We start from the raw sequence: 22500 nt of genomic DNA, 5'->3' as shown, positions 1-22500 counted from the left end.
CAATTTTTCAACATCAGGCACATATGTCAACGTTATATGCCTATCCTGCTCTTTAACAAGTGTATAGAGCGATCTGAGTTCATGCCCGGTGTATTTGAGTTGGCACTTGGCATATTTTGTCCAGCACAAAGAATCTGATTTTGATTCCCCCACCCAACATGCCATTAAAGTATCTCAGACAAAGTATAAGGTCTTTTTCTCCCCTGGTAATTATTTTAGGAGGGACAGATTTGAAGACTACATTTTAGTGAAACAACTAGTTCTGTGACCTTTTGCATTTCAGTCTTTTTTGGATGCCTGTAGGACGAGTTGGTGGTGTGCATAGGTGAAGTAGCCCCTCCTTTCCCCAAAGCACCACATCTAAGGGTATGTCTACACTACCCGCCAGATCGGCGGGCAGCGATCAATCCAGCGGGGGTCGATTTATCGCGTCTAGTCTAGACACGATAAATCGATCCCCGAACGCTCTTCCATCGACTCCTGTACTCCACCGCCATGAGAGGTGCAGGCAGAGTTGACGGGGGAGTGGCAGCAGTCGACTCACCGCAGTGAAGATACCATGATAAGTCGATCTAAGTGTCTTGACTTCAGCTACGTTATTCATGTAGTTGAAGTTGAGTAACTTAGTAACTTAGATCGATCCCCCCACCTAGTATAGACCAGGGCTAAGAGACTTTGCTCCTGGAATAGCACTGCTTATGCAACAAGAGGGTAGCCTCCAACTTCTTTTTCAGTCATGGAGTTTCTGCTGACTTATCCCCCTCTTTAACAGTGTTTCTGATCTCTCACCTCAGGTCCCTGAAACCTTGTGCTCACTAGTGCAGTGCCACCCTGCAGCACTGCTGCAACTAGTGCAAAGGGTTATAGGTCACGTTTGGATGCAGGAGCCAGGCACTACCTGACTCAGCCTGACCTATGATTCAGGGGAATCAATGAGTTGTTGGGAAGGAGAGAGAAGTGAATGATTGTATGCTTGTATTCCTGTAGGGCATCCTACATGCTTCCAATGCCTGCGGTAGTCTGCAATTGCTATACATAGACTGGAGTTGGAGGAGGAACAAGAGTATTATGCTTAAGGCCCTGAACTGGGATTCAGAAGAACTGGCTCCAATTCCCACCTCTGCCCCAGTCTTTCTGTGTGGTCTTGGACAACTCACTTAATTCCCCCTGTGCCTCAATTCCCCATATGTAAAATGGAGATAAAACCTTGGCAACCGTCAATCCAAACTGCATCATGGTATAAGTACACATAAGACTTCTGCTCAGGTGCCTGCAGAATCCACTTCTGGCTGACAAGCCCAATTTGAGAGCACCACTTGCCTAACTCACAAGGGTACTAAGGAGAAATTTGGTAGTATTGGTGAGGCACTTGGATAATACAGTGACTGCCAGAGAAAAGCCGATAAATAGGTTGAGTGGAAGTGTAGATGGTGCTGCTTAGAGCCAATGTTCAGGCACCCATTAACATTCCTTTTGCAGTATACTGTACTTGCCCAAACTTTAGGGAGGTTTGGTTTTATGTCAAAACTTCACAGCTGGTTTGTATCTTCAGAACAGTATGAACCATAATCCCAAATTAATACATCACCAAACTCTGGCTTTGTGTGGATCTGGATCTAAATTGTGCAGTCTCAGCTCTTCCCAAGCTCTGTGTGCTGCAAATAGAGCTATATGGAGGACAGAAGTTCTCTCTCAGAAAGGACATGAGATTTTGAAATTTGATGTCATTCCAAATAGGCACAAAACCTGAAATTTCAAAATTCTCCATGAAGAAAAATTCCCCACAAAAATTATTTTCAGGTTGATCAAAACCTCATTTCAAAACTATTAAAATGTTTCATTCATTTTTGTTTTGTACTAATTATAATATAATACAAAATTTAAAAATGTGAAGTGAAATATTTTAAAATGAAAGACTGAAATGTTTCATTCTGAGACTGTCAGTATAGGACATTTCAACACTGTTGGAATTCTTTTTCCCCAGGTTTTCTTCAAAAATTAAATTATGACTAAAGTGACCGGCGTTCACAAAATGTTTGTATATCATCAGAACTGCATAATCCAACAGAATACAGTTCCAGCTGAGTTCTTCTGACCAGATGTCGCTGCAAACATGTGTATTTAGAATTCGTGGGAGGTTGTGTCCAGATGATGTGTGTAGATACTGGCATGGCTTCCCGCCAAAAATCATAGGTGTGTGAGGGATAAGTCAAAACAAGATTGTAGGTTGACTTTCAGTATCCAAACCTCCTATACCCTGCAGCTGTGGATTTTCAACAGGCTCACCCCTTCATTTGGATCGTGACCTTCCTATACCCGCATTGTAAATGTGTGTTAGGAGCCATGTCAACCAGTTCTCTCTCCCACACCATTACTTTTCTGATCTCATGTGTTTTCAGCGTTAGCTTCTCAGCAAGGGGATTAGTTGCACCTCCTTCCTCTGACTTCTCCCGAAATATGACAATGATTCATTCCCCTTGTCAAATGAAAATTGATAAGAATCCCTTGCAGTTACAGGGTGATTGGAATGATGCAGCTAGATCCTTTTGTGGAAAACCACAGTTAGCTTAATTAAAGAAAATCCAACAAGAAAAATAAGGCACCAACAAGGCATAAAAGCTGGAAAGGTGCAGAGCTAACACTGCTGCACAGACAGTTACCACTCATCCTGCTAACTACTCAGTAAGAGTACAACTGCAAATGTTAAAGGCTGTTATGGAAAGGTAAACACAGAAAGCTAGCCTGGATGTGGCAGCATTACAAAGGACACACCCTACAAAGTGGAACTGCACCACTGCCTTCCTTTGAGTTAGTTAAATTCATTTATTTAATGCTCTCTGGAGCCTACTTGATCTTGTCTCTGTCAAAACAAAAATGTTCAAATTTTACAAAAATGAACAAAGATCTTCATGACTAAACTGAAATGCCAAGTCAAGCTTCTGTTTGAGTTTGGATCTACCTTCCTCTACCCCAAGCTTCCCTCTAAAGACATCTTTGAATCTAACCACTTAAAGAACTGTTCACTATTGCTAGAGTTCCAGTCTTATTTTTTTCTTTAATGTTTTAGCTGAAAACTAGGGCTAAATGTTAACAGCTGAAGGGGGAAAAAAAGACAGTCCTGTCCATTTTTGTTTTCTCAATAGATATTTTATGGTTTTCCTTGGGGTTTCTCTCTTTCAGATCTGAAATAATAAATTTACAAAGCCAGGAGACCTGGCAGCTCTTGTCACTGAAAACTAAACCACCCAAATGCCACACTTTTATTTAGGCAGTTGTCCTGAAAAGCTTCTGTCACACAGTATGACATCACAGTATAATGCATAAATCAGCATGCTAGATGCATAAGTTTATAGGTTAAAAACCATGCTTGTTGGAGCCAACCCTGCCTGCAGCTACCAATCTGGATCATCTCTGTGCACTTTGTCTTCTTTTGTGCTCTGATGGAATTATAATAAAAACAATTTTCCTAGAAGGTCTTATTCTTGACGGAATATCGTAATTGGTTCATAACACTATTTCCCCAGCCTATAATTTATCTGGTGGACTGTGCTGAATGGTTCAGGTAGAATACATCTGCTATGCTCCTGAATGGAACAGGTATGCTTGAATGTGATGTAATTTCAATCACATGTTAATGGAAAATGGCATTGCTGTGGATAACATGGGGGCGTACGAGGAAAATGGCTATACGGTAACAAGAGTATAAAAAACTTACCCACTGGATGTTTTTACCTCAGTTAGCTAGAATATTCTTGTTCACCTCCAGTTCCCAGCATGTGTCGTGTTGCTAGAGCCAGTGGAATGATTGCCAAGTTCCACCCCAGAGATGCCTGCATTTCAGTAGTAAGTGTGATCCCTTATGAAAAGCACTATTTAAATAAGGTGCCACAAGTACTCCTTTTCTTTTTATTTAAATAAATAGACTCTCTCACCAACATAAGTTGATCCGGGGCAAGATATTATCTCTTCAGTCTTACTTCTTCCCCCATGAGCAGACATCTGCAGGTAGTGCTACCTCTCATTTGTAAGGATGAAGTAGACTCAGCATCAGAAGTAATGCTGCATTGCAAAGTGATCTCTACCAGGCAGCTAATGTGTCTTTAGCACAACAAACACTGCCCTCTGCTGCATGAAGTTATTTTATTCCTGTAGTTTTTAAGCCAGATGTAGGTCTCTCCATTACATCTAAGGCTACCCTCAGGACAGCTTCTCTTCAGTCATCGGTAGTTTTCTCGTTAACTGACTAGTGCCAGGGTTGGTTTTTTTTAAATTAGCTTTTGAAAATCTAAATCCAGAAAATAAAGGTCGAGCTATGCCGAATTTTCTCAATGCTACCAATTTAATGGAAAGGTTTAAAAAAATTTGACAAGCCCAGAGACCTAATTCTCAAGTAACCCTGGGCTATTTTATGGAACCTTGTAGTACAAAGTTTGGTGTGTGTTTGCATGGTTTTGACCCAAATCACATCACACTTTGCAGTTAGAGAGGAATTTTACTTTGATTTTTGTTTGTTTTTTTAATTGAAGGGTGCAAATATTTATGAATCAAACAGTGGGGGAAAACCTGCATGAATCCATGCGAAGATTCCCACGGCTTTAAAGGACCATTCTAGCTGGAAGATAAAACTCACTACAGGCTAAGTTATGTACAGGCACCAGAGATGACCAACTTCCCACACGTCTCCAAGAATAATGTTGACCGGGCTTTCATGACAATTACTTGTTCAAATAATGTTCTTTAAAAAGAAACAAAGAGTTTCAAATATGTGGAGACAGAGTTAAATGGGATTCAGCTCCTCATTGGGCCACCTCTGATTTCAAAGGGGCCTTGCCAGCAAAACCTGGTGGTGTCGCCGATTATTGGTAAATATTTTATCTTCCCTTCACCAGATGACTGAAGGGTGTTGATAAACTCCAGAGGGAGCTAGATCCAGTTGTAGGTGTGGTAACACTACAAAGTTAGGTCAACTCAGTGACGTCACTCAGGGGTGTAAAAACCCCACACCCCTAAGCGGTGTGGTTAAAATGACCTAAATCCCAGTGTAGACAGTACTAGGTCAACAAAAGAATTCTTCCATTGACCTAGCTACCATTTCTCAGGGAGGTGGATTAACTATACCAACAGGAAAACCCTCCCATCGGTGTAGGTAGCATCTATGCTGAAGTGCTACAGGGTAGACCCTCCCCCCTTGCGGAGTCCAAGAGCCCGGGAACCAGTCAGAGTCCAAATGTCTATACTGTAATTTAATTGTACTGCAGCCTGAGACCCATGAGCCTGAGTCAGCTGACACAGGCCAGCTGCCTGTATTTTGTTGTAGCGTAGATCTACCCTGAGGCTTATGAAGGAATAAATAAAAAGCAGGTAATAACTGAGGGTAATGGAAGGTCTCCAAGGCAAAATGTGCAATCTTAAGGAAAAGGCCATTTCTTTTTCTTTCTATATAACTTCTTAAAGAAGAGGAGAGACCCTGATGCACATTAAGGCATGCACCGGAATCTGCCCCAGAGATATGGCATGATGGCATATAAGGTACAATAAGAGTACAATAGAGTACAATAACTATTCATACTTACGTTCCATCTATTTTTTCCACTCCATGATAGAAGCTGATGCTGTCTGATGTGTTCCTCAGGTTATAACACTTCTCATCAATAAAATGTGCTGAATTTTTGTCAGAAAGATCTCTCTCTAGTGCGTGCTGTGCATCTCTGTTGATACTGCAAAGAGCAAGTTCTTACATTAAAATATAATTCATCTTTAATCAGCACATTTACTTTGGCATTGCTTACAGATTAACTGGTTCCTTTCATTTCAGTCCTGTATAGCCTGACTTCTGCCCACCTGATCCTACAGTCCATTGGCCTCTGCATAGTGGCATGGACAGCACGAGCTTATTGCACTGACAATTGGGTTAGAGAGCATGTTTAGGGAAGTGGTAGTTATGGCATATTCTCTCCCCCATTAAGAACATAAGAATGGCCATAGTGGATCAAACCAATGGTCAATCTAGCCCAGTATACCATCTTCTGACAGTGGCTAATGCCAGGTGCTTCAGAAGGAATGAACAGAACAGGGCAATTATCAAGTGATCCATCCCCTGTCATTGAGTCTAAGCTCCTGGAAGTCAGACACTTAGGGACACCCAGGAAGAACACACGATTGCGTCCCTGTCCATCTTTGCTAATAGCCACTGATGGACCTTTCCTCCATGAACTTGCTTCTTTGAACCCAGTTATACCTTTGACCTTCACAACATCCCCTAGCAATGAGTACAAGGTTGACTATGCATTGTGTGAAGTACTTCCTTATGTTTGTTTTAAATCTGCTGCCTATTAATTTCACTGGGTGATCCTTGGCTGTTGTGTTATGTGATGGGGTGAATTACACTTCCTTTTTCACTTTCTCCACACCATTCATGATTGTATAGACCTCTATCATATCCCCCCTTATTCATGTCTTTTCTAAGATGAACAGACCCTGTCTTTTTAATGGTTGGTTTCAGAGTAACAGCCGTGTTAGTCTGTATTCGCAAAAAGAAAAGGAGGACTTGTGGCACCTTAGAGACTAACCAATTTATTTGAGCATGAGCTTTCGTGGCCTACATACTGTGAGTATGCATCCGACGAAGTGAGCTGTAGCTCACGAAAGCTTATGCTCAAATAAATTGGTTAGTCTCTAAGGTGCCACAAGTCCTCCTTTTCTTTTTGTCTTTTTAATCTTTCCTTGTTTGGAAGCTGTACCATATACGCAATCACTTTTGTTGCCGGAGTCGGGTAGAAGGAAAACGCACCGGACACTGGATGAATAGTTTTCTGTTTCCTGAGTGACCAGGGCAGGGGCTACCACAACAGTCAGGAAGGTGCTAGAAGCAAGTAACTCAGGCAGACCCCATAAGACACCTGGAACCACTTAAAATCTGATTAGAAGCAATCAAAGGAAACAGGCTAATCAGATCACCTGAAGCCCATTTAGAACTGCCTGGGACTAGTTTAAAAGTAATCCCTTTCAGAGAGACCGGCTGGTAGCAGCTGGGAGTAGGAAGGTGTGTTGTGGGAAGACTGGGAGAAAGAAGATGTGCAGTAAGAGACCCGGGAGAACAAGTGTATTCAGGTACCAAGGAGGGTGTTAGGATGGGCTGTTTGGGAAAGTAGCCCTGGGAAGGGCTAAAGCTCTGGTAGTATAGGAAAACTGCCTGTTTCTGCTGCCAATTAGGGTCCCTGGGCTGGAAACCCCCAAACTCCTCGCCTAACCTCCTGCACAAATGCTCCCTGAGAAAGAAGATAGGGACTAAAGAGGGTTCTTACACTGAACCCATTGACTGACTGACGATGAAGGTGACTCAGTAAGCTGTAACCCTTGCCTCTAGGAGGGGAGAGAGGCTACACTGAACGTCACAGCAACCCCCTGAGGCAAACCCTAACTGCCTAGAAGCACAGGACCCCCTGAGGCAAAGCTGGTGCCATAAGTGTGATTCTTGGTTGCAGCGTGGTAGGGGGAAGGGAAGGAAGGAAAAGAAAAGGGGAGGAAGGTGGAATGGAGAGTTGGTTTCAGGGGGGTTTTTTAGGGTCAGTGTGCGCTCACCGCAATGGAGGAATTGGTGAAACCTCTGGTACAAGCCACGGCAGCCCAGCAGGGGACTACCTGGATACAGGGGATGGCAATGCAGGAATCTACCTGATTACAAGAAGAAACCAACCAGTTGCTAGTGAACCAAGCCGCCCAAGATTGAGCTCTTCTTCGAGAGGTAGTGGAACAACTAAAGACCCTCTCCAACCGAATCCAAGGGCCTGGAGGGACACAAGCCCTAAGGGCAGCAGGCTATCTACCAAAAATGACAGCCGGGAATGACATAGAGGCGTATCTCCTGTCTTTTGAAAGAATCGCTCTGCATGAGGCGTGGCCACAGCACCAGTGAGCCAGCATTCTTGCCCCTTTTTTGTGTGGAGAAGCCCAGAAGGCCTATTTTGATCTGCCTTCCAAGGACGCAGCTAACTACCCCCGGCTGAGGATGGAAATTGTGGCCCGATCAGGGGTGATGGCAGCCGTACGGGCCCAGAAGTTCCATGATTGGAAGCATCAGGACAGCAAGCCACCGAGGTCTCAGCTCTTCAATCTGATGCACCTTGCTCAGAAGTGGCTATGGCCTGAGGCATTCAGCTCGGAGAAAATTTTGGAGACATTGGTCATAGACCAATTTATGTGGAGACTCCCACCAGACCTTTGTGTGTGGGGTAGGCCAGCACAACCCGTCCACCTACAACGAAACAATCGTGCTGGTAGAGAGATGATTGAAGGCCAGGAAATTGACCCATCTACCTAGGGAAGGCCCTGTACGAGGCAGGAGACCAACGCCAACCCCAGAGGTTCAGGTGACCAGACACCCAAGGACCCCTAGGTGGAAGAAGAGGGAAGCTGAAGACCAGATGGGAATCTAGGAGGATGGGAATGGATTGGGTGGGGAAACCCCAAGGCTAAACCTCCTAACCCATGGGACAGGAGAAGTAATTATAGGTGTTAATGGGAGTGGGGACCTAGGTCACATAACGGCCCAGTGCCCCAACCTTGAAGAGCCCACGCAGTGTAATCTCAGGGACTGGAGTGGCCCATGCTCCCTCCTCAACCTTCAGTCACCCCACGCAAATATACAAGGCCGGTAAAAGTGGATGGGGTAGAAACCGTGGCGCTCGCAGATTCCAGGAGTGCTATCACCCTGATCTCAGGTAAACTAGTAAAGCGCAGCCAGTTAACACAGGCTAAATGTACAGGGGTAACGTGTCTGTGGGACTGTTAGCTACTGTGATGCAGCAGGGAGGGGGGAGTGTTGACCTGGGAATGTGGCAGGGGAGTTTCACTGGGAATAGGAGACCTGAGAGCCTGCAACCTGAGCCGGGGGGGAGGAGGAGGTAACACCTCTGCCCGGGAATGTGGACAGAGGCTGTAGGAGAGAACCTGCTGGAGGGGTTAGTTTCAGTTTGATGCTGGGTGGTGGAACGCAGGGAACCCCAGGGCTGGGGTCTAAGCTCCCTGCTCCCCCAGAAGGACTTGACTGAGGGGTCCTGGGTATACTCACAAGCTCTGTTTTAGACTGTGTTCCTGTTGTCCAGTAAACCTTCTGTTTTACTGGCTGGCTGATAGTCACAGTGAATCCCAGGAAGAGGGGGGCAGGCCCCGGACTCCCTCACACTCGGTGACCACTACTACCCCATCATACCAGTAAAGCTAGAAATTCAGGGAAATGTCACTCGGGTGAAAGTAGGGGTGGTCCCACACCTCCCTTATCCCATGCTCATTGGAAGAGATTTTCCTGGGTTTGGAAACTGGGTTTGCTCCCACTCGAGGGGTTTGAGGAAGAGGAACTCCCCGAACTGAGGGAGGCCTACACAGCAGAATGTTCTCCCCCAGTGTTCATGGAAGTATCCCAAGAACGATTCCCTGTCCCCGGGGGAGGCTAGAAGACCAAAAGGGAAAGAAGGGCTGCCAAGGCGTTGGGTACCCGAATCCTGCTACAAGGACAAAAGGCCACCTGTGTAGACGGGCAGACACGGGCTACTAAAAGGAAGGACCCTGAGATGCAGGAAGGTTCAGAAACTGGTTCCAACACTCCTGCCCCCCCCCCCCCCCACACACACACACAGCCAGCCAAGAGGGTAGAAGAAGATCCCTCTCAGAGTTCCAGCTGATAAGTCCTGGGAGGGTGACTTTTGGATGGGACCAGGTGGAGGACTCAAGGTATGAGAGCGCCAGGAAGGAGGTGGCCAAGATAGATGGGGTACCCATAGTGGGGAAAAACTCGAGGGCCTGGGCCATACTTCATAATCAAGAAGGATCTCCTGTACCGGGTCGTGCGCATGCAGAAGAAGAGGTACACCAGCCCCTAGTACTCTGGAAACACCAGAGGGCAATATTAAACCTTGTCCACAGTCACCTTTTTGGAGGACACCTGGGGGTGGAGAAAACCCAGATGCGAATCTTGCACAGGTTCTTCTGGCTGGGGGTACATGAGGAGGTCCATTGGTACTGCATCTCCTGTCCCAAAAATCAATTGTACAGCCCTCGTCCACATCTAAGACCCCCCTTTGGTACCCCTACTGATTATCAAAGTTCCGTTTGAGCAGATCGCCATGGAAGTGTTACATTACTACCTGCTCAGGCATAGATTTGTCCTTGTAACTGATCATGCCCCTCTTCAATGGATGCAGCAAAACACGGAGAAGAACTCCAGGGTAACCAGGTGGTTCTCCCTCCAACCTTTCCAGTTTCACATGCAACACAGAGCAGGGAGCCACCACGGTGATGCCGATGGTTTGTCACGTGTGCACTGTATGGTGTCCAAAGCTGCCTAAACCCTGGGAGGGATATGTGACAGACCCAGACCAGCTAGAGGCAGGAGTCTGGTAGAAGGATAACACACTGGATGAATAGTTTTCTGTTTCCTGAGTGACCAGGGCAGGGGCGTCAGGAAGGTGCTAGAAGCAATTAAGTCAGGCAGACTCCATAAGACACCTGGAACCAGTTAAGAATTGATTAGAAGCAATCAAAGGAAACAGGCTAATCAGATCACCTGATGCTCATTTAGAACCGGCTGGGACTAGTTTAAAAGGAAGCCCCCTCAGAGAGGCTGGCTGGTAGCAGCTGGGAGTAGGAAGGTGTGTTGTGGGAAGACTGGGAGAAAGAAGGTGCACAGTAAAAGACCTGGAAGAACAAGTGTGGTCAGGTACCTAGGAGGGGCCGTTTAGGGAAGTAGCCCAGGGAAGGGCTATTGTTCTGGTTGTATAGGAAAACTACCTGTTTCTGCTGCCAATTAGTGTCTCTGGGCTGGAACCCGGAGAAGACAGCGTGCTCGGGTTCCCCTCAACTCCCACACTACACAAATGCTCCATGAGAAGGAAGACCGGGACTAAAGAGGGTTCTTACACCAAACCTGTTGACTGGCCGATGATGAAGGTGATTCAGTAAGCTGTAACCCTTGCCTCTAGGAGGGGAGAGAGGCTACACTGAGGGTCACAGCACACCTCTGAGGCAAACCCTAACTGCCTAGAAGTGCAGGAGCCCCCGAAGTAAAGCCGGTGCTCTACCACAATGTCTTTTTTGAGATGTGATTAGGACTGCACACAATATTCAAGGTATGGGTTTACCCTGGCTTTATACAGTGGCATTATGATATATTCTGTACTCTTATCTATCCTTTTCCTAATGGTTCCTAACATTTTTCTAGCTTTTTTGTCTGCTGCTGCACACTGAGTGGATGTTTTCAGAGAACTATCCACAATCACACCAAGATCTTTCTTGAATAAGAACAACTAATTTAGACCCCATCGTTTTGGGTATATATAGTTAGGATGTTTTCCAATGTGCGTTATTTTTCATTTATCAACATTGAATTTCATCTGCCATTTTGTTGCCCAGTCACCCAGTTTTTGAGATTCCTTTGTAACTCTGCCATCTGCAAACTCTGTATCATCTGCAAACTTTGCCACCTCACTGTTCACCATTTTTTCCAGATCATTTGTGACTATGTTGAACAGCAAGGGTCAAGTACAGATCATTGAAGGACCCTGCTATTTGTCTCTCTCCGCTGTTAAACTGACCATTTATTCCTACACTTCATTTACTGTCTTTTAACCACTTACTGATCCATGAGGGATCTTCCCTGCCCCACCACTTAAAACACTGGTATTGCCATCTGGACAGCTCAACACATTTAAAAATCATCATCATTGTGCTGATGGGTGGATGGCTGGAAGGGATAGAGATAAAGATTGGCTATTTTATGCATTATGCACTTGTAGTGAAGTCCTGTAGCTGGCATGACAAACTAGCTTTTGGAGTTTCTATCCTCCTGTCTTGGAGAGAAAAAGGTAGGAGACTTGGAACAGGAACACCTGAGCCAGGTATATTGCTACGGGTGGGAGGCAGAATGGAAAGACAAGTACAGTGTTCAGCTCTCCCAACCCTGCAGATTTTGGAGTCAGACTGATCTAAAGCTAGTCAAGTTTTGGGTGGGTAGAAAGCCACACCCTGCCTCTCCAGTGTTACTGCTCATCCTGCCCAGAAGGAGGGGATATGTGGCTCCATCTCTGCTCTCAGCCACACAAACTTTTGTAATAACTTCTCTTTTTGCTTCTTCCACAGCAGGGGACACCAGGCCTTTTGACTTCCGTGGGAAAGATATGGATGGAGAAAGATCAAGACCCTATTTCTCTCAGTAGTAAGAGGTTTGCTAGTATCTTGGCATTTAAACTCAGCAATATATCTTCTGTCAATACTTTTCAATGGAAACATTATAATCCGTATCTTTCATTTTGGTCATAAAACTGTATCAAAGTTAACTTAGAAAGCACAGCCAATAGAAGTGAGTAGAATTCATGCTGCCAAAATATAAACATGGCTTTTATTTGATCAGTATTAAATACAAAATTATTTTAGGTGTTGCAATAATGAGTGGCAGACATGCACCTCAGCTTGACACCTATAACAATACCATTGACGAGAACAGTAATTATAAAATCTATTTATATATGTCTTTCCCATGTGACCTAACCATTAAGTATAATCACCTCCCTTTGATGTATAACTGGAAGCAGGCATACTAATGGCAGTTTTGCACTAGCAGGGAGAGAATAGAAACATGAATCTGATTGTCCATATCATTACTGAGTAGTTGAAGGAAGTGAATGTAATAAGACTTATCAAATCAGATATTAATTATTCTAGAATAATTTACATTTCCCAAGAAAGCTTAATAAACTCTGAAAGAAAATAAACATTCCATTATAACAATCTTCTTATAAAACCTTTATCCATAAAGAGAATCTAAATCCATTCCACAATATCTCAGTGACTTCCACATATCTGCTGATCTGCTTGGATTCTAGTTTGATTTATCTGGGAGGGTGACTTTTGGATGGGACCAGGTGGAGGACTCAAGGTATGAGAGTGCCAGGAAGGAGGTGGCCAAGATAGCAGGAAAAACTCGAGGGCTAAAGCTGCCCCTTTCAGTTGAATATTGTAGTAAAAAAAGTACTTCAGTCCTTCAGAATTTTATTCCAGTGTGGCACATAAGCCATGTTTGCATCATTTAGTCATAAGAATTACGATTTTCCTTTTAATTAACAAGGGATTTCAGGTTCAACATGGCATGTGAAAACTGAGTTACATTTTCTTAAAAAATGCCTTAAAAATATCTTCCAGTACTGGATTCAGTTCCTCTTTCATTTAAATGGGGTTTAAAAGCAAACACTTACCCCAACTGTTGATCAATTCTTTCTGCAAGTTTTCTCATTCTTTCTTGACAAGACTTGAACAAGTCAACCTCCTATAATGAAAAGTGTCCAACTGTCAATACTGTCATTACATTAATTTGCTTCAGTGTATATAAAATAAACGTAACTATTTTGCAGAATACATACATACACATCATGTATCTAACTGCGTTTAGGGAAGTCGAGAATGTCCTTTGTCAGTATTGAGATATGATATACTGTGCACCAGTCAAAACAGGGAGCATTTGATTTCCTATTATCTCTTCTTCTGGGCAATAAAGCTGTACATTAGCACCGACACAACTCGTGTTTATAGCTTATGTAATATCAAGCACATTAGTAGATAGGACTACCCTGACAAATATAGGATCAAATTCTGCTTGACTTAGGCATGCTAGAGACATTTCACACCTGAGGCTTAGACCATTAACCCACACTCCTTAATTTTTCACTCACATTCCTGGAGGGAAAAAATTGTTTTATCTTGGAGTTTAGTTTGAGAAAAATCTCGCTTCAGGGGAAAACTCCTTATGAATACTGTTCTAGTTTTCTTCAGAAGGACTAATATTAGCCAAGAGCTTGAAAGCTGAAGTTCACCTGGCTTCCGAAAACCAAACTCAAACCATATTGGAAACCATGTAAAGATCATAATCATGGTCTTCCAAACAAACTTAATTTTGCCTTTGTACTGCCCCACTGTTTCCCTTCTTCAGTCCATTGTATCCTTCATACCTAGCTTGTAAGATATAGTTCAATATACATGAGTTTACAAAACTCTGAATATATTTCCTTAAGTGGTTTAAGAAGTCTTTAAGACACCTTAAATTAAAAAAAAAGTATTTGTTCAGTGTGGTTTTGGAAGATAGCAACTTCTAGACATGAGCGTCTCCGATATTAAGTAATGAGCCTTTACTACCATATTGCCTTTGCTGCTACCATGCAAGTCCCACAATTAAGTGTTCTGGATTTGGTCTTTAATGATGTGGCCCCTTTAAATCTCTTCTGTGGTTAACTGTAAGTCGTTTAGGAAGAAACCTTCCCTTGATGTTGGGTAGACACTAAGTCTGATCATCTAAGCCTGGACATAAGGGTGTAAAAATCATAAATATTGCAAAGCTGGAAATTCAAAATCAAGGTCCCCAGTTTAAAAAAAATACAAAAAATGATGGAAAATAAGAAAATGCATAGGCAGTCACCTGAACAACTTTAACTGTGCCCCAAACCTCTGCCATGACAATGCCTAGAAACGTAGAGGCAATGTGAGCCTCTAAGAACACACACGTTCATGTTCACACACGCTAAAATATCAAGAGCGCCTCTTAGTAGACCTCCTTCTGTCTTACAGTGATCACACACTGGCATAGACTTTGAACAAAATGATAGTTGTATTCACACTGCAAATTCCTAAGGCTGGTTTCTTTAGGTCCAAAGGTTACCAACAGGGAACTAACTACCTGTGGGGCCAGTTTGAATTTAAAAGAGCACATGACGATATTTGTAGTAGAGGTGGTATTACTGAAGCACCTACGAATCCTGGGCATAGACCAGGACCCTATTGTGGTAGGCACTGTACAAACAGGACAAAAAGACTGTCCCTGCTCCAAAGAGCTTAATTAATCATGTATTTCACACTCCCAGATTTAAACATGCCTCCAAATGCTCTTGAAACAATTCCAATACTTTCTTCAGAACCTTTCCCAATAAGGTGATTTTTTTTTTTTTGTACCCTGAACTCCAGCTCTGACACTGCCCGCTAAAGGTATGTATGCACCGTAATCAGGGAGTGTAATTGCAGCCTCAGTAGACATACCCCGGGTAGATTTAATCTAGCTATCTCATGTACTGATACAATGAAGCGATAGCAGCCGGGGCTTTAGCATGGCCATGCCACCTGAGTAATTACCCAGCACTCCAAGAAGGTTCATATACCAAACTGAAGCTCACGCTGCTGTGGCTTCAATGCTATCCATGCCTAAGCTTACCTAGACTGAAGTTAGCTCACATAGGTCTACACATGCTGCAGTCATACACTTCATGGTTTATGTAGATATACCCTCAGAAGCAGCTAGTTTTTTTTCCAGATGAGTCAGTCAGCCAAGCAAGGAGTGTAAGGGGGCCTGATGGGACTAAGTGCCAAGTAGAACACCTGTGATTGATTGATTGATTGGAGGGCCAGGAAGGGGGGCAGAGCTAGAATAGGATCATTAGACTCCTGGACCTTACAGTCAGGGGGATAGCTACAAGGGAGACCACAATCTTCTGTAGAGAGAAATCCACAGTGTGTGAGTCAGCCCCTAAAGGACAGGAAAAGCGTTAGTTGAGCAGAGAAAAGAAAAGCTGTAAGGACCGAGGGAGAAGCTAGAGGCCTGAGAACCAAAGGGAGGCTGTGTTAAGCACAAGCTCCGGGGAAGCAGCAGAAGGGAGGTTGGAGGTAGGAAGTGGCCCAGGAAAGCAGCAGCATGTATGAAGCAGCAGACCTAGCTGCTTAATATAGGGTCCCTGAGTTGGAACCCAGAGTAGAGAGTGAGCCTGGGCTCCCCTGCCACTCCTGAGGAAGAGGCATGCAAGCTGAGTAGAAGGAATGTTGAATCCAGGTTGGGACTGAAGCCTGACCCTGAAGGACGGGCTGAGGAATAGTCCAAGAGGGGGCTGAAGGCTGTTTTGTATTGGGATGTTTTGTGAACCCTGGAAGATAACAGAACTTTATATGACTTGGCTGGAGGGCCAAGCTATGGAGCTGGTGAGAGGCAGATGGCCTGCAGGAGGTGCTGGAGACAAGGGCCACTTGCAACATTGCACCCTGACACAAGAGGACATGATGGATGGTGAGTACACTACCTTACAAGTGGCTACACAGATGAAGTCCAAAGATGGCTTCCCAGATGACTGCTCCAGAGCAGTGATTGGAGGAACCACCAGAATGAAGCTTTCTTTGCTGGCTATTGGGGTAAGGAAGAAGGAGTATTCTTTCATCCTTCCACCCCAGCTTCCCCTCTTCGATGACCCCTGCTGCATTCACATAAACTCACTTACATTAGCTCCCTCCCCGCCTCTCCCTGTCGACTAACTTCCCACAGGATAGATTGACCTGGGTATTCAATTATATGACGAGACACTAGAAGAGAATTTATGTGGTGTAGTGTCTAAAGCTTTCTGACACCTTACCCATCATGGCCAAAAAGTAACAATGATTAATTTCTCAAAATTACTAGGGGTTCCTTAACTTGATGTGTTTTCCCCCTCCTCTTCAGTCTTGCAACTGAATTCCAGAGAGAGTTTGTGTTTTTTGTCCAAATAAAAACTACCCGCTTTGATTTTTAGCTATTTTCTACAGATTAATTCATCAAGTAACAAGTCTCATCATACCTGTATGAGGTTCTTTTCAACGTCATCATGTACTAGGTCAATCCCCATCCGCTTCTCACGGTTATATAAGCATTCCAAGGCTACCTGCAAGCAAACCAGAGGAAAATTTGCATCAAATTCAGTATTGCACTTTACAAAGGAACTTCAATTTACTTGTCAAGGGACCATTGAACAGATTGGTAAGAGGTGGCCTTCTAATAAAGGTGGAACAGAATTGTGCTTGATACTTTGGGGTGGTTTCATTGTATATAACGGATGCATGTCTGTGATTCGTGCTTATCTCTGTTGGCATTTGCTTTCTAAGGGCAAGCTGCAGTCATAGTTTTGTCTAGTAATCAACTGCATAATAATTAGATGGACCAGAACCAGTCACTATACCTCAACATATCTGAGCTTTGGAGTAATTTGGATCTGAATCCAAGCTTTGTGTCTACAACCTTCTTTTATACTGGGTCATACCAAAACCCCTGAGTCAAACCTACATACTACAGAGTGATCTGTACATGTGAAGGATATTTAAATAGGAAAATGAGATTAGGATCTAAACCTTTTCCAGGCCCATCTCTACTATACATGTTGCATTCATGTTACAACAGTAACAAATGAAATCATACTAACCTTCTGTTCATGGGAAGACTTCTGTTAAGAGATATTATAGAGTTATCTGCGGACAGCCTTTCTGAATCTAGTGGGCCTAACTGAATGTGGGTGACTAAAACCCAGAATTTCAAAGGTATTTAGGCTCCTAACTGCCATTGAAATCAAGGAACCTTAAATACCTTAGATCTGGACCTGAAGCCATGATCCTGAGTTTTGATTTTTGTATTTGTACTTGCATACAAGTTTCTTTGACAGAAATAATTTCATAGATAATATTCTACAAGCTTTTATAAACTCTAACTTTAGACTTCCTATGTTTTTAGTGTTTGCTGACGTCCATTCCTATACAGCAAAACTTAAATCCATGTTAATGCAGTTTTTCTGTTGGAATTAACTTGCACCTCAGATCTTCAAAATGCAATCTCTGGGGCTCTGTTTTGGTAAAAATAAGAGCGAGGCTTAGACATACTAATACATTCGGTATTAAGCTAGAACTCCATCCCTTTGCTTTGCCTGTGCCCCAAAGCGGTTTAGAGAACAGTAGCTACCTCTGACCCACCTTCAGTGGCCTTTGTGCCTCGTCAGCAGCACACTCCAGCCGCCTCTTGGCTGTTTCCAGGGCACGAATCTCCGTCAGCAGACGGTCTAGCTCATAGGTCAGCTCTGACCTCCAAAAATCGATGTCAGACAGTCTCTGTCCTAGGCTTCTTCCAGTGTTGTCCTGTGTCTGGTGGGTCAGCTGGTCTTTGTCTTGCATCAGTCTCAAGGAATCATCATTCAGCCGGCCAGCCCAGTGCCGGCAGGACTCCGATCCTTTGTATTGAACCGTGTTTGCCTGGTACCAGTCGCGGGGGGAGTAGCGAGCATATAAGGCAGACCGCACTGAGGGCAGTATAGTGGGTGGCCGCAAAGGGGCACAGATTCGCATATTTCCCTGCTCATTGGAGTTGGTGGGGACTGCAGATACTCTGTAAAACAGGCTGGGTTTCCATGAGTTGAGGTAGCGGTAACCTGGCAGGTAGTAAGACTGGTAACTGTCCTGAGTTGTGCTGGTGCAGACTGGCTCAGGGAATAAGTAGCTCTTTTTGGAGCCACAGTAGCTGGCTGTCTGAGTGGTTCCAAGGAACTCCATCCTGCTCCTTACCTCATGCACCCACCCTTACTTTGTAGCTCAAACGCTGCAGCCTGTGTAGGTTCAAAGCCCAGACAGGAATGGTTGTATCTCCTGGCCAGTGCTGCTTTTATTGCAGGAACTGCTTTATCCTCTGTGACTCAGTGATGTTGTCATAAAGCCTACTGAGGACATCATTATCCACAAAGGACCCTTAAGCATGCTCAGGTTGGCTTTATTAAACAAACCAACTGCACTCAGGAAGCAGGTTGCTTTGAAAGACTGGGGAGGATTGTTATTAACTGCATAACCTCCCAGTGCAGACATGTGCTCAGGTTCCTGGGAACATCTGGCTCATGCCAGCTATGCTTAGAGGCTTAACACAGCCTTTGGCATAGTCACCCCCAAACAAGTAACTGTATAGTTATCTGTACAATTGACTTAGAGAACCGGCCGAGTGTGTACAAAGTAAAACTGAGTAAAAACCTCAGGCTTTGCCTCTGTTTGTGCTTTTACATGAGGTTTCTTTTTGTAAGGTGGAGAGCCCTCTCTCACGCCTCCTTTTAACTATCTTATTCCCTCCCATTTGCAAATATTTACTAACATCCCATACTGGAAATACATTTCTCCTCTCTATATTTTGTCCTCTGTCCTACATCTTAGTCTGTCTTAAATCCACTGCTTTGAGACCTCTATGTGGCTCATCCCCATACAAGGAATTTTGCAGAAAAATTAATTGTTTCGATTAGAAATATTTCACTCTCTTAAGCAATACTCCTTAAATTGCTGCAGATTTGTTTCAAAACTGTAGGTGTTCAATTCTGGACAATGACCATCTTAGCTTTTTATCTACAGCATATGAAAGTGTATAATTTTCAGTTTGGGGAAATACATTGTATATGAGCATTAGTTACACTGTGGCATGTTCCTGTCTGGGAAAACTAGAGAGAGACACTGTCAGTTAATTTGGGCTCAAAATTAGGAGGGTTTTTGTTTTTTTGTTTTTAAAGATGACTTCTTAATGTAATTTCCCTGCAGTGTTAGGAAACACATTCAGCAGCATTGTGTTAGCATGCTAAACCCAGGGAATGAAGTTACATCAACTTCACTGGATGTTGGATTGGGCTTTTTAAGCAGAGAGGGCCTGATTCTGAAAAAGCTTGTGCATATAATTAACTTCACTCCTATGAGTACCTCAGTGAACTAACACACTGCAGGTACTCATTGGTGTAAAATTATTCATGTGCATCATTGATTGCAAGATTGCTGTCAGAATTCATCACTTACTTCAATCCCAGCCAAACACTGCAAAACCTATTCCCAGCCAAGATGCAACTGTGAAGTAGCTCCTAATGTCCCAAGAGAGGGATGGTTCCGTGGCACACTCCTTCTCTAGGGTTCCGTGGCACACTCCTTTCCTTGTGTTCCCCAGGGGAGAGCCTCTAAATAATCTCCCAGAAGCAGAGAAGATAACCTGGGCCTGCTGATTACTTTTTGAACTGGGCTAAGACTCTAGTTCAGAAATGTATTTGAGCACATGCCTAACTTGTAAAAAGTCCCACTGAAATCAGTGGAATTAATCACATGTTTGAAGCTAGGCATGTATTTACATATCTTGCTGGAGTCTAACATGAAGCCATGTGTTTCATATGGAAAGTAATGCATAAATTCCCAGATATTTAATTCTCCTTTCACTTTGTTTCCACCCCAATCTAGACCTTTGAACTTGTCTGAACATTAGATTCACCTTCTTTTCTTTGCCTTTCCATATAAGCAGAACAACCAGCCAGATCATTACATAGCAATTAATGCAGAAAACATGTAATTATCATATGGCAATAAGCATACCCCTGATGTAGGTATATTTGAATGGAAAAAATATAGAAGGGAAGAATGTCTATTGATGATAGTGTAGACACCAAACTCTATTGAAGAAGTCTAATGTTACTATTTTAAGAAGTTTCCTTCTAGTTTGCCTCTTTTTAGCAAATGAAGTTATTTAGAAAGCCTGTTTATTTTGGTTGAATTGTTTTGGTGGGGTTTCTTTGTTTGTTATTTAGTCAGCAAATGTTACGTGGAAAATGCTTGTGTTTGGTAGGAGACAATTTGCAATGTTGTGTTTAAATTTTTTTTTCCTATAAAGACCAATTTGACTCTGAGCTGGGAGACCTAAGCTGCAAACATTGCCAGATGCATACTCTTCTCTATATATAGGTTTGGCAGAATTAGATGTTTGTTTTTTATCATTTTGATGGGTATTGAGATTTATTTTCAAGCATTTTACTGATTTTTACTGATATTAAACTTTCACAGTTACAGAAAATTATGGGGAAACCAGACAATAATTGACAGATGCTAAAGCTTTAAAACTGTTAAAACACAAATTATCAACCTCACATTTCAAAGTATATAAAGCAAATATCCTTAAATCAAATTCTTAATTTCTCAAGCAGCATTTTTCTTACTTTTCTATATGTAAAATTTGGCTATCAATGGAACTGTTTTTCATTGGTTGGAGTGCGTATGGTGAAAGACATTTACTGATAAAAATATCTAATCCTTCCAAACTTATCTGTATAACACTTTGCCAGGATCAGACCAGCTGGAAATGTTTCCTCTATCCAAAGTGTTAACTAAAATATTCCTAAAGTAAAATGAGCATATTATGGAATTGGCCTTTCAGTCTAGCAGCAGTGCAACAGGCTCCAGTGTAGGGTATCTGAGGGCTTGTCTACGCTTACTGGGGGATTGACAAGTGGCAATCGATGCATCAGCAGTCAATTTAGCGGGTCTAGTGAAGTCCTGCTAAATCGAATGCAGATCGCTCCCACGTTGACTCCTGTACTCCACCGGATCGAGATGAGTAAGGGGAGTCAACGGGAGAGCATCTCCTGTCGACATCGCAGAGTGGGGACAGATCTAAGCTACGTCAATTTGAGTTGTGCTATTTTAAGACATATGACACCTTTGAAGAAAAAGAGTATAAAAATCAGGCAAATTAAATTACTGTTAAGGGATTCCTTAATTAATGCTTGAAGAAGCAACACTACTAGACAGAGTAGCCAAAACTTTGCTCTGTGGGCTCGAGTAGGACTGTGAGCCAGAGGGGCTTCCAGGCAGCCAATGCCTTGCCTTGAGGGAATCTGACACAGGCCAGAGGGCTGAGGAGACCAGACCGGGAGAGAACAAGTTGTCCACAGAATGGGTAACCACCTTCTCTGTTTGCCAAGCAGGAACTGTGTGAGGCTAGCACAGGGCCAGTTTGTGTATGTTTGTGAAAGAGAGGCTCACTAAGAGGAATGGATACCTCTTAATGTATAGTTCTTTAATGTCTAACGTAGTAGTTATGTGCTTAATGTAACCGTTTACCGTTTGTGTGATTCCTTCTCAAATTAACTGCAGTGTACGCAAGTTAATTATGGTGGACCTTTTTCACTGGTATGACAGTAATCTGCTCCCCTGGGAGCCATTAAAGATCCCTTCAGGGGGAGTAGCCCCCTGGTGCCAACACTCAAGTGAAGGAGGAATAATATTGAAAATGGGACTTGACTAATGAAATTCATTGGAAGGCAACCATTATCTGCTAGTCAGAGAGGAGAAAAATGTGTTCAGAACTTCTGTGAACAATAGCAATGCCATTTTATTTTCTAGACTGAGTAATACATGGTCTCTCATGTATCAATTTTCTTTTTCAAAGCCAAAAGGTAATAAAAGCTATTTAGTGGGCCAGTATAACAGGACAGATAACCTATATATGTACCCCACCCCTTTATTGGGTAGACTGGCTCAACTGTTTGAGTGTGTCACCCTCTAATGACTGGCCTACAGAGTTTAAAAGTTGCACTATTTGTAGCTCTTGAGTTCTCTGCTTTGTATGCAGACACAGTGATGGGGTGAAGTGTGTCAGGATTATGGTAGCACTCACTATTTCTTGTTTCACTGATTACTTTAGTAAGACTCTTTTTAAACAATTTTTTACAGCTAAAAACAAACACTAGTGACAACTAGTGATGATTCTTATTTAGTTCATCTGCTAGAGACCTATGCTTCTATGTCCTATACTGCATGTGACTAGTTCAACTGACAATAGTAGTGCCTATTGATTGCACTAGAATTATCTGTATGGATAGTTGCCCTTGAATGGTCAGAGTGCATCAGTAG

General features: G+C 43.3%; 1 protein-coding gene across 1 annotated transcript in view; it reads right to left on the bottom strand.

Annotated features, from left to right (window-relative positions):
* The window catches only part of TEKT5 (tektin 5), a 70334-nt gene extending 51974 nt beyond the window's left edge, over positions 1 to 18360 (bottom strand). The window contains exons 1-4 of the mRNA XM_048867806.2: positions 17788 to 18360; positions 16629 to 16712; positions 13245 to 13315; positions 5574 to 5717 (exon numbers count right to left, since the gene is read on the bottom strand). Coding sequence (XP_048723763.1) covers positions 5574 to 5717; positions 13245 to 13315; positions 16629 to 16712; positions 17788 to 18360 — 872 coding nt within the window. The remainder of the gene's footprint in view (positions 1 to 5573; positions 5718 to 13244; positions 13316 to 16628; positions 16713 to 17787) is intronic.
* Between the last annotated feature and the right edge of the window lie 4140 nt (positions 18361 to 22500).

This window comes from Caretta caretta, chromosome 10 (assembly GCF_965140235.1).
Source record: "Caretta caretta isolate rCarCar2 chromosome 10, rCarCar1.hap1, whole genome shotgun sequence".
In the NCBI taxonomy this organism is placed as follows: Eukaryota; Metazoa; Chordata; order Testudines; family Cheloniidae; genus Caretta; species Caretta caretta.
The sequence above is the reverse complement of the archived record's forward strand: the minus strand, read 5'-3'. Positions and strand labels throughout refer to the sequence as shown.